Source organism: Carcharodon carcharias, chromosome 17 (assembly GCF_017639515.1).
Source record: "Carcharodon carcharias isolate sCarCar2 chromosome 17, sCarCar2.pri, whole genome shotgun sequence".
NCBI lineage: Eukaryota > Metazoa > Chordata > Chondrichthyes > Lamniformes > Lamnidae > Carcharodon > Carcharodon carcharias.
The window spans coordinates 61,952,606-61,965,500 of NC_054483.1; the positions used below are offsets into that span (position 1 = coordinate 61,952,606).

Genomic DNA, 12,895 nt, shown 5'->3' on the forward strand with positions numbered 1-12,895 from the left:
CAAGATTTGTCCAGATTGAATTCTATTTTCCACTTTTTTTGCCCAACTAACCAGAGCATCTATATCTTCCAGCTGTCTAAAGCGTTCCTCCACTGTCAACCATGCAGCCAATTTTGTATCATCTGCAATTTTTAAAAAATCTTGCTCCCTACTTTTGAGCCTAAAATCATTAATATGAACTATAAAAAGCAGGGGACAAAGTACCATACAAAACTCCATAGATATATGTCACTTATATATTGCCTTCCAGTCACAACACCACTTGGCAACCATAACCCTTTGTTTCCTGCCACTAAGTCAATTTTGAATCCATTAGCCACTCTCCCATGGATCCTAAGGGCTATTACTTTTTTGCCCAGCCTCCCACATGGGACCTTATCAAAGTTTTGCTAAAATCCATACAGACCATATCTACTGCACTATCTTCATAAATGCTACTTATCACATCTGCAAAAAAAATTCAATCATGTTAGTCAGACAAGAGTTTTCCTTAACAAATCTATGCTAATGTTCGTTGATTAATCTATGCTTTTCTAAATTAAGACTTATACTGTCCTTCAGAATCGATTAAACTACTTTCCCCACAATTGCAGTTATTTAACTGGCCTATGATTGCTCTCATTATCTCCCCAGTCCCTTTTAAAAAAACTGTACAATGGTGGCAATCCACCAATCCTCAGGCACCACTTCAATAGTCAGGAAGGACTGGAATATGATGGTCAAAGCGTCCATAATTTTTTCCCTTGCTTTTTTAATAACTTGGGATACATTCATCTCAGCCTGGTGATTTATCAACTTTCAAAGATGTTAAACTCTTCAATATTTCCGATCTTGCAATGTTTATTCCAACAAAATTTCACACTTTTTCTTCTCAATTATAACATCATCACACCCCTCTTTCGTAAAGAGCGCCACAAAGTATTTATTAAGAACCTAATGCACATCATCTGCCTCCACACATAGGTTACTTTTTGGTCCCTACTCGACCCTACTCTTTTCTTTGTTATCTTCTTGCTCTTTATTTACTTCCAAGATGGACTTCTTCAGATTTTCCTTGCCAGTACTTTTCATATCTTCTCTTTGCTTTCCTGATTTCCCTTTTAATTTCAACCCTAGGCTTTCTATATTCATCTCAGCTTTTTGCAGTATTAAGCTGTGTCTGGCATAAGCTTTCTTATTTTGTCTTTGCTTACCGTCTATGTGCCTCGTCACCCAGTGGGCTCTAAATTTGGCTGCATCACGCCTTTTCTTTGTGGGAACACATTTATCCCGAATCCCTTAACAACAACACCAAAACTCCTTCTTGAATGGCTCCCGTTGCTTGGAAGCTGAGTTACCTTCAAACAGCTTCCAGTTTACTTCTTAGCCTAGAAAAACTGGCCTATTCCCAATTTAGGACATTTACTCTTATTTTAACTTTGTCCTATTCCATAACTATGCTAAATATAACCAAATCATGATCACCAATTCAAAACAGATATGAGTGGCCAAAGGCAAAAAGATCTGAAAATTAGTGGCCAAAGGCGAAAAGGTCAGAAATTTTTTTGTGACAAGGAACTATTTAATTAAACCATTTTTATAATTTGTAGTGAATGTATAAGCTTCTAGGCCACAGCAAATAGGTGGAATTATTAGACTTAAGTGGGTAGAAACATTACTTTTCCCTTTGTTTACCTCTATTACCATCAAGACTGTGGACAATGCATTTGTATCAACTTGCCAAAGTGACCTCAGTATTTCATGCAGTTAGTACATAGGATTTCATCATAGGATGAAGCAAATTCCAACACCAGAGCATGAACTTGAAAACTTATTCATAAACAAACCCTGCTAACTGACTGGTTCCTTTTTGCTTTTAGCACATGAATGCACAGCTGTGACATGGGCCTTCCTAGCAGTATCTTTCAATTTAAATAATATTCTGCTTTTCCATTCTTCCTAACAAAGTGGATAGGGCAGGCGAGAGTGACTGCCCTTGACATCAAGGCATCAAGTACCCATGGCAAAACTGAAGTCAATAGGAATCGGGGGAAACCCTCCACTGGTTGGAGTCATACCCAGCACCAAGAAAGATAGTTACACTTGCTGGACGCCAATCATCTCCATCTCAGGACACTGCTGCAGGAGTTCCTCAGGTTGGTGTCCTAGGCCGAACCGCCTTCAGCTGCTTCCTCCAAGACCTTTCCTCCATCACAAGGTCAGAAGTCGGGATGCTCGCTGATGATTGCACAAAGTTCAGTGCCATTCACAACGATTCAGATACTGAAGCAGTTCAATGTAATTATGTAGCAAGATCTGGACAACATTCAGGCTTGGGCTAATAAGTGGCAAGTAACATTCATGCCACAAAAGTGCCAGGCATTGACCATCCATAACAAAAGAGCATCTAATCATCGCCCCATGACATTCAATGGCATAGTCACCACTGAATACCCCACTAACAACATCCCTTCACCACTAATACACCATGGCAGCAGTGCGTACTATATACAAGATGCACTACAGCAAATCACCAAGGCTCCTCTGACAGCACCTTCCATCAACCTCTACCACCTAGAAAGGCAAAGGCAGCAGACACTTAGGAACACCACCCCCCGCAGTTCCCCCTCTAAGCCACACAGCATCCTGACTTGGAACTATGTCACCGTTCCTTCACTGTTTCTGGATCAAAATCCTGAAACTTTGTTCCTAATAGTGTGTACATGAACCACCTGCAGTCCATCTGACGCAAGATGGCTCACCTCCACCTTCAGGAGAGATGGGCAAGAAACGTTGACCTTGCTAGCAATACCCACATCCCATAAAAGAATAAAAAATTTCTGACATTCCCATAATATCCTCGATCCGTCACCTTGATGCCCACTTAACCAGGCTATATCTTTCTGCAGCCTATTTACATCATCTTCACAGCTTATCACATTTAGTTTGCATCTTTGACAAAGTTGGATGTGACACTCAATCCCTTTGTCAAAACCATTTACATAGATATAAAGAAATATATTAGTTCCAAAAAGCTCCAGTCTTGCTTTCAATTTGCTCTGATGATGGTAGCAAGAAACTAGTGAGGGGTTAAGAACCACGATTTTCTGGTGAATGACTAACAAGTTGGTATTGGTCACAACACTTGTGATTGGCAAGTATACTACTGTTTCAGAAACTAGGAAATACTGCAAAATCTGTGAGCAGGTTTTAAATAAGAGAGATTCACATTTCAAATATAACCCTTCATCAAAATTGAATACTGAAAAATAAACAAAATTTTGTAGTTTGTGGGGAAAGTACTATTATCCAAATCTTCTACATTGCTTTATCTCCCAGTTTTCTGATCATCCCAAATATTAATTTCTTACATTTATAGATAGTGACGCATATATCCAGTATTCTCTATTATCAATTCTGATTGCCAGCTTGCAAAGTCTCCTCCAATGTTATGCCGGGGCTCCTGTGGAAAGCTGCTTCTAAATTCAGAGACTTCCCCCTTCTACCAAATTCCCCCCACCTCCTGCTTTGTGTTTCTAGATGGGTTGTTCCCTGGTCTTTGGCTCACGTTGTAGTCAGTATAAGGGCCAGCCTACCTTGTCCCCCAGACCCAGTCCCTCAAAACCCAAGCCAGTTGTCTCACTCCAGCCACACCTGCTTCAAACTGAACTGACATAGTTAATTTGATACAACTAATCAACCTAGTGCCCCCATCGATGACAGCTGCAACCGAGTGGATAGGTGTGGGCTGTAATTGATGTTTCTCTGGATCAAACAGAGGCCTAGTCTGAACAAGGGCCTGCCTCCTCCTTCCACTCATAAGTTCAGACTCAGATTGTGTTCTTTTTAAAACATTTGAAGCCTGATATACCTCAAGACACAACTCTGGGGAGGTGGAGGTTAGAAAAAATTAAAGGGGTGGAATTCTGCCAAATGGCAAAATCTCTCATCCTGACATAAGAGTGTTCTCCCACTAATGCTCCTTCCATCTACCCAACTTCATTTCCTAAAACTATATCCAGAATTGTGATCCCCACCCCAGTTGTTGGATTTGCCACATAGTGATTCAACAAATTCTTCCAAATACAATTTAGGAATCCTGTGCCGTTTGTATCTTTTACACTGACTACAGTTAATGTTAGGGTTATTGAAACTCCTGATATTACTGCATTGCTGTTTTTGCATTTGTCAGAAATGTGCCTGCAAATTTACTCTTCAATCTCCTTTGAACTGTTTGGAGGGCTTTTGTTGAGTTGTTTGGAGGACACTGCAAGCAGTGTGCACCTTTTTTGCTCCTTAGTTCAACCCATAAAGCCTCTATCATCCCTTCTCAAAGCCGTAATTGTTTCTTTAAACCAGTATTTCCACACCACCTTTTTTAAATCCTCCTCTCTACCTTGTCTTGTAACCAGGAATGTCATGCAGCCACTCCAAATCTTCTCTAAAAGCCATCTTTCAGCAATAGCTATACTTACACACTTCAATCTGTGCACTCAGCTCATCTGCATTATTCACTACACTCCTTGCATTTAGATATATATCATTAAGACCAGATTCCTTTTGTCGATTTTCTGACCCGTTTGCTCTGCCTTCCCTTTCCAGCTTTGCTTTTCTCCCATTTGAATCTATGCTCAGCTTCCCATCCCCGTCTTTCTAGTTCAAACCCTTACCAACAGCACTAGCACACCAGCCCATGAAGATACTTGGTCTGGCCGTGTTGAAGTGAAAATGTCCAGCCTATATAATCCCACCTTCCACAGGACTGGTACCAATGCCCCAAAGATCTAAAGCTCATCAAAATCTCTTCATTTTGCATCATCTCTCCAGCCATGCATTCATCTGCTCTATCTTCCTATTTCTGTAATCACTAGCGTATGGCACTCAGGAATAATCCTGAGATGACTACTTTTGGTATCTTGCTTCTTAATTTCTTACCTAACTCCTTAAAATTGGCCAGCAGAACCTCAAAGCTTTTCCTACCTGTGTTACTGGTACCCTTATAGACCATGGCTTTTGACTGTTCACCCTCCTTCTCCAGAATGTTTTGCAGGCCCTTGGTGATATCCTTGTCCATGGCTCCAGGGAGGCAACATAACATCCTGGAATCACATCTGCTACTACAAAAACACCTGCCTATTCCCTAACTACGGAAGCCCCTGTAACTATCACTCTCTTGACCTTTCCCTCCCTGCCTTCCTGTACAATTGAGCCACCCATGGTGCTATGGTCTTGTCTCTGGCTACACACTCTAGAGGAGCATCATCTCCCATCAGTATTCAGAACCAAATACTAATTAGAGAGCAAGATGCTCTCAGGGGTCTCCTAGAATACATGCTTACTCTTTTATCTTTTTAGGCTGCCAGCCACACAATCCCTCTCTGCCTGCACTCTACCCTTGATCTTTACCTCATTTGACTTTCACTCTTATCTCCTAATTATCTTATCTTCAGACTTTTGATATTTTCACAGGCTGTTTCCCCCTTTTCCAAGTTTACTAGTTTACAAAGTCCTATCAAGCCCTTTATCTAAGTCTTTCCACTAGTACATATGAAACAGAAGTAGGCCATTCAGCCCCTCAAACCTGCTACAGCATTCATGGTCTGTTTGTGTTTTGAATTCCACATTCCCATCTACACCTGATAACCTTCAATTCCCTTGCCTAACAAGAATCTATCTACTTCCGCCTTAAAAATATTCAATGACCGCACCTCCACTGCCTTCCGAGGCAGAGTTCCAAAGTCACACAACCCTCAGAGAAAACATTTCTCTTCATCTATCCTTAAAGAGCAAGCCCTAATTTTAAAACAGTGCTCCCCTAGTTCTGGACTCACCCACAAGAGGAAACATCCTTTCCAAGTCCACCTTGTCAAGGGTCAGGATCTTATTTACTTCAATCAAGTCACGCTCACTCTTTTAAACTCCAGTGGAAACAAGCGCAGTCTACCTAACCTTTCCTCAAAAGGCAACCCACTCACTCCAGGTATCAAACTAGTAATCCTCCTCTGAAGCGTCTCTAATGCATTTACATCCTTCCTTAAACAAGGAGACCAAAACTGCACACAATATTCAAGATGTGGTCTCACCAATGCCCTGTCTAATGAAGCATAACATCCTTACTTTTATGTTCAGTTCCTCTCGTAATAAACAATAGCATTCCATTGGTCTTAATTACTTGCTGTACCTGCATACTAACTTTGAGACACTCGAACACCTAGATCCCTCTGCAGCTCACAATTCTGCAGCCGTTCTCCATTTAAGTAATACTCTGCTTTTTTATTCTTCCAGCCAAAGTGAATGACTTCACATTTTCCCACATTATACTCCATCTGCCATATTTTTGCCCACTCACTCAACTATCTATATCCGTTTACAACCTCCTTATGTCCTCTTCACGAGATACTTTCCTACCTATCTTTGTGTCATCTGCAAATTTAGCTATCATGCTTTTGTTGCCCTCATCTAAGTCATTGATATAAATTGTAAAACGTTGAGGCATAGGCCCCTGCAGGGTTCGACTCGTCACATCCTGCCAATCAGAAAAAGACCCATTTATGCATACTCTCTGCTTTCTGCCAGCCAGCCAATCTTCTATCCTTGCTAATACGTTACCCCCTACACCATGAGCTTTTATTTTCCGCAATAATCTTTGATGTGGTACCTTCTCAAATACCTTCTGGAAATCCAAGTATAGCATGTCTACAGGCTCCCCTTTATCCACAGTGCATGTTACTCCTTCAAAGAACTCCAATAAATTGGTTAAACATGATTTCCCTTTCACAAAACCATGTGGATTTGTCCCAATTACCTTGAGTTTCTCTAAGAGCCCAGCTATAACCACCTTAATGATCGATACTAACATCTTCCCCACAATAGACATCAAGCTAAGTGGCCTATAGTTTCCTGTTTTCTGCCTCCCTCCCTTCTTGAATAGAGGGGTTATGTTTGCTACTTTCCAGTCTGATGGAGTCTTTCCAGAACCTAGGGAATTTTGGAAAAATTAACACCAATGCATTTACTACTTCATTAGCCACCTCTTTTAAGACCCTAGGATGAAGTCCATCTGGGCCTGGAGACTTGTCAACCCGCAGCTCCATCAGTTTGTTCAGTACGCTTCCCTGGTGATTGGAATTTCACCAAGTTCCTCTCTCCCTTTCACCTCCTGATTTACAGCTATTACTGGAATGTTTTTTGCATCCCCTGTAGTGAAGACAGTGGTAAAATATTTGTTCATTTCATCTGCCATTTCCTTATTATCTACTATTAACTCCTCATTGTCACTCTCTAGAGGACCAACACTCACTTTACTTGCTCTTTTCCTTTATAAATACCTGTAGAAACTCTTGCTATCCGTTTTTACATTTCTAGTTAGCTTCCTCTCATTCCAGCGTAGTCACTTGTCACTGATCCCGCTCTAGCTCAGCTGGAGCATGTCCCAGCAGTTCAGCTCTTTCCTATTTCAGTATCCCATAAAATGGAATTCTTCATTCCCACACCAGTCTTCCAGCTATGCATTCACCCTCCTGATCTACCTATCCCTATACCAATTAGCATGTGGCTGAAGTAGTAATCCTGTTATTACCACCCATGATGTGCTTTTTAAAATTTAGTTTCTAACTTTGGATATTTTCTTACCAGGACCTCCTTGCCTTTATTGTCCATGTCATTGGTCCTAACTGAGACCATGACAACTGGATCTTCACTCTATCTTTCAAAGTTCATCTCCAGTTGGTCAGAGATATCCTCTACCTTTGCAGCAGGCAGGCAACACAACCTTCTGGGTTCTCAGTTGTGAATTCAGAAGATGCGATCTACCCCCTCCAATTATTAATTCGTTAGGGGGGGGTGTAACCTTTCTATTTTGCCCTATTTTTAAAATAAAGTTAGCTTATTTATTTATTGGAAACAAACCTTTTAAGAACTCAGTATTGTAACAAAATTTTAACAAAATGTATTAACACCAAAAGGCTTTATTAGTGCAATATTGTTTTTTCCCAAAACTTACCAGTAGTTTTCTTTTTCAGTGTTTCTTGTGTTTGCTTAAGTTCCTGAATGACACAAGCTAAATTAGCTTCCAGAAGTGTAACAGTTTCTTCAGGTTCTGGAGCAGTTGTTAGATGGTGATGGATCATTTCAGCTTGTTTCTTGATTTCAGCTACATCTGGTTCCAAGGACTTGATGCATCTCACAACATTAGTTTTAACCAAAGTCTCCTGTTTTGAAAAGTAGATAGATTGCACATCTACTATTGTAAATCAGCAAATCACTGGATTGGAAAAGTAAATCTTCAGAACATTAACTTGACTATCATGTTTATAATGTGCTGATTAAATGCTTGCATTTAATTTTTCACGTCTATGAGAACTAACTATTTATCAACCTTGTGACCAAAAACTATCAATGCAATGCAAATACATACTATTAAGTTGGCAGCCATCAGGATCTTCTGCCTCGTGTCCAGACCTCAAACCTCCCAATTTTGCGCATAACAACCTAGAAAAGTCAGTCAGTTCAACTTTCCCCGAATCAAATGGGCAGACGGTGAAATAGAGAAAACCAGTGGGCCTTTGATGATTAATTAGGTGGGAAACAGGACACATTCTGGAGGCAACTGGAAGGATAAAACACACGAGGCTAACCTTCGCAGTTGCCAGCATGCAAATAGGAGGAACTGAAATTGTACTTGGGAGCAAATGTGCAAGGTGATTTCCCAGTCAAATACATGCTTCAGTGCTTAAGAGGTGATGCTTAACTTTACTTTTTCCCCTTATTCTTTCATGGGCTGTGGGCATTACTAGCTAGGCCAGCATTTATTGCCCAACCACAACTGTCCTCAAGATGGTGGTGGTAAGCTGCCTTCTTGAACTGCTGCAGGCCTGTGGTACAGGTACACCCACAATGCTGTTAGGAAAGGAGTTCCAGGAGTTCAAACCAGCAACAGTGAAAGAACAGCAATATAGTTCCACGTCAGGATGGAGTATAGCTTGGAAGGGAACTTGCAGGTGATGGTGTTCTCATTCATCTGCTGCCCTTGTCCTCTGAGGTGGTAGAGGTTATGATTTTGGAAGGTGCTGTCAAAGGGTCCTTTGAGTTGTTGCAGTGCACCTTGTACATGGTACTCATTGCTGCCCCACTGTGGGTCAGTGATGGAGGGGGTGAATGTTGAAGGTGGTGGATGGGCAGCAATCAAGTGGTCTGCTTTTTCCTGTATGGTGTCAAGCTGCTTGGGTGCTGTAGGAGTGCATTCATCCAGGAAAGTGGAGAGAATTCCATGCTCCTGATTTGTGCCTTGTAGATGCTGGACAGGGTTTGAGGAGTCAGGAAGCAAGTTACTTGCCACAGAATTCCCAGCCTCTGATCTACACTTGTAGCCATAGTATTTATACGGCCAGTCCAGTTCAGTTTCTGGTCAATGGTAACTCCCAGGATGTTGATAGTGGGGAATTCAGCAATGGTAATTTTATTGAGTGCCATTGAGGAGAGACGGTTGGATTCTCTCTTGTTGGATAGAACATAAAAAAAAAGATTTAACCACGAGATATTATAGCATCTGAAGCTCAATCCTACTCCATTTAATTTTTTGGATTGGTACAAATCGAGTAATTTTAGTAGTTTGTGCTTCTGACATGAACATAGAAAATCAGGCTCAAGCATAAACAGTCTTGCAAATAAACTAAAATGACCCTGTAATAATGCTAGAGAAGGAAGTAGCACCATATTAGATTGGAACAGACTGAGGATGACTACAAAATTTACAAAAACAGGTTTAGAATGCCCATATGTAAATGCACAAAATATGGTGAATAGGTTGGCCAAGAACATACTAGTCAAGGAAGTTCTCCTGAACACATCACCCTCCCTACCCTTTACTCTAGCAGTATCTCTAGATCTTTGGGTAATGAAAGTCTCCCTATATCACCACTAGTTCCTGCACGTCAGATTTCCTCCAAATTTGTACCTCCCTCTCAATATTTGGAGATCTATTGAATACTCCCCAGTAGTATCAGGTCATTTTTTCTTCTCACATCTAACCAAATGTTCCGTCATGGACACCCAATTCCAACATTACAATGTCTTCCCTAATTAGTATTGCCAACCCACCTTCCTTTCTCCTTCCCTATCTTTTCTGAACACTTTGTATCTGTGAATATTAGGCACCCAGTCCTCACCAATTTTAAGCCATGTTTCTATTGTTGCCACATCATACAGAATATCAACCTTGTTCACCACTTCATACACTTACATACATACACACACTGCAAACCTGCCCCTCTGTGCTGGACTGACGATGACATCTTTCTCAGGCACAAGCATGCAGTCTCAAAGCCCTGGGGTGAGGAAATTGCTGCTGAAAACAACAGCTGTACATAAGACATGTGTGCTCCCCTTGAGAACAGTCAACACTTAGCCTCACCTTACTCAAACAGAGATTTGTGTCAGGCACAGGTAGGATTAGACAAATCTTTTTGGGAGAATAATTACTCCAAAAACTAGTGGATAAGCCAGATGAAATTGTGAGCTGAGGCATATTTGGACAGGGTTAAACATTAGGTTTTGATAAGCAAGGGTACAGATTTGTGAAAATTGTTTTTCAATGAGCTGGAGCAAATGGCTTCTGCTGAAAATAACTGCAAAATACATACCTGATTGACATCAGGAACAGAGTCTTCATTCTGGTCAATAGCAACACATGCCTTGACCAAAGTTTGAAATATTTCATTGCGTTTTTCAATTCTGTCCTCAGTTAACTGATTTTCTTCCTTTACACGCTCTCTATTTATTAAAAAAGTGAAACAATTCAATGAAAGCAAAATACTGAAAATGGTGGAAATCTAGGAGATAAAAAAAAACACAAAATGCTGTGAATTCAGAGGACAATAACTACTTAGGGAGATAACAGACATGGCTATGCTTTGGGTGCAGACTCTCACTTAGGAACTGAAAAATAGGAGGCAGCCAGGCATTCAGAAGTGATGGGGTGGTGCAGAGGAGGGAATTAAGAAAAAAATCAGGACAAAGAGAATGGTAGTGCAACTAGCTGCACAAGTGGGAGACTTAAAAAAAAGGGTAGACATACTAAAAACCTACTAAAGAGATTTATAAATGAGGATCTAGCTAAAGTCAGAAATTACTGTATCAGTATTCAGACTTCAGGATGCCTTTCAGAAGGAGGTGCTGTTCTTGAAACTTGCAAAGTTTTAATTTAAGAGTACTAGGTCAATAACGAATAGGTCAGTGGCGAGCATTGGCAATTCATGGTTACACTTTGTAAACAGACCACACGAGAGATGTTTTTTAAAACAAATTGCTTATCTAATCTGCATCTAGTTTCTCCAATGTGGAGGGGAGTGCAGCAAATACAGAATATCAGAATAGAGGGAACATATGTGAATCTCTGTTTCACACATGTGGGGCCCTGTTTTAAGTGGTGAATGGGCAGATGTTGAGTGTCCTGCATTTGCAAAGGTAGGTGACCGGAAGACGGCTGTCTGAGTATAAAAAATTATAAGAGAGTAAACAAGGGCATCACAGGAGGAGGCTGAAGATTTATTTGGTGATGGATTATGTTTTAGGTGAAAGAATTGACAGAAAACTATCGAGTGAAAGTGGTGGCCTGTGGGACAGGTGAAGATCAACAGAATATCATAGTTGGGAAAGACATACAGAGGTGCCATTATGGGCAATGAAGCCAGTAACATTTTACAATAACAATTATAATCAATAGATTCAGCATTTAAATCACTAGGAAATTAAAGAATTTTCACTATGGCTCTTTTTTATAAAAAGCATTAAATAAAAATTTAGTCAGATACATAGGCCTGGATTTTGCATTGGTAGTGACAGTGATACTATCAGTGTTTGCCGCCATTACAACTTTGAAACCGACAGCAACTTTTGGGTGTCTGTATATGCATAACTAAACATGAAAATTCAGAAAGTGCTGTCAGTAATTTCCTTCTCCTCCAATGGTTGCGCAGCTGAAGTTTCTGTAGAAGACAGTCTTTAGAAATCACTTGAACTGATGTGAACTTCTCCCTTTATCATTGTAAAAATAAAAGTTATGCCTTGTGAATGAGATCCGACTGGGTTTCTAAACCAGGCTTTTAAGCAATAGCTACTGCTAAACAACCTATGGTCCTGAAAGAACTAACTTTCCCTTTGTGCATTGTCAAATTTCTACACGGTAAAAATTTCGCAGGCTTTTATTGTAATAAAAAGTTTGCTATTTCAGCATCTACCTTATTCCTATATTTATGTCCTAATTGTTATTTGTCCTCTATAGGATTTCTTGAAACTGAATGATAATCAGTGCATTTTTCTTAAATAAAAAAAGAAAGTACTGGAAAACTCAGCAGGTCTGGCAACAGTTAATGTGGAGTCTGTATAATTCTTCTTCAGTGCATTTTTCTTCCTCGTTTGTCATCTGAGAATTCTTTAATGTGATCGGCTGCTTAAATTCCCAGATGACACAACCATTGTTGGACACCTGGAGATCCCCCAGACTCAGTGGTGGAATCAAACTATCGAGAAAGGTAAAATTTGTGCAATAGGGATCACTTCATCTTTGTAGGCAGTTTAAGGTTAGCATCACATTGCTGACCACAAAATCCAGGTCATGAGCAAATAAAGTATTTCTGGAAAATAGAGTTTAACAAATACCTTCAGAGTGTCAAATTTATTATCCATCTCATTGCCCCACGCTAAGCTGCTGCAGTCCTAGTGGTATGCCACTTTCATGATTCTATTCCACAAAATAAAAAGCTAACAAACTTACTAGGCTACTAGACAATCAAGAGTCAACTACTTATTTAGATCCGGAGTAACATGTAGGTGAGGCAACTAGAGGTTGGATGTCCACTTAATAAAGGATATTAGTGAGTCAGGTGGGACTTTAGAACAATCCTCCAGCTTTGATCCT

At 40.3% G+C, this 12,895-nt stretch overlaps 1 protein-coding gene across 3 annotated transcripts in view; it reads right to left on the minus strand.

Annotated features, from left to right (window-relative positions):
• The window catches only part of kif20bb (kinesin family member 20Bb), a 130,714-nt gene that overhangs the window by 67,182 nt on the left and 50,637 nt on the right, over window positions 1-12,895 (minus strand). For all 3 annotated transcript variants that reach the window (XM_041210554.1, XM_041210552.1, XM_041210553.1), the window contains exons 15-16: window positions 10,620-10,749; window positions 7,982-8,189 (exon numbers count right to left, since the gene is read on the minus strand). In XM_041210554.1, the coding sequence (XP_041066488.1) occupies window positions 7,982-8,189; window positions 10,620-10,749 (338 nt within the window). The remainder of the gene's footprint in view (window positions 1-7,981; window positions 8,190-10,619; window positions 10,750-12,895) is intronic.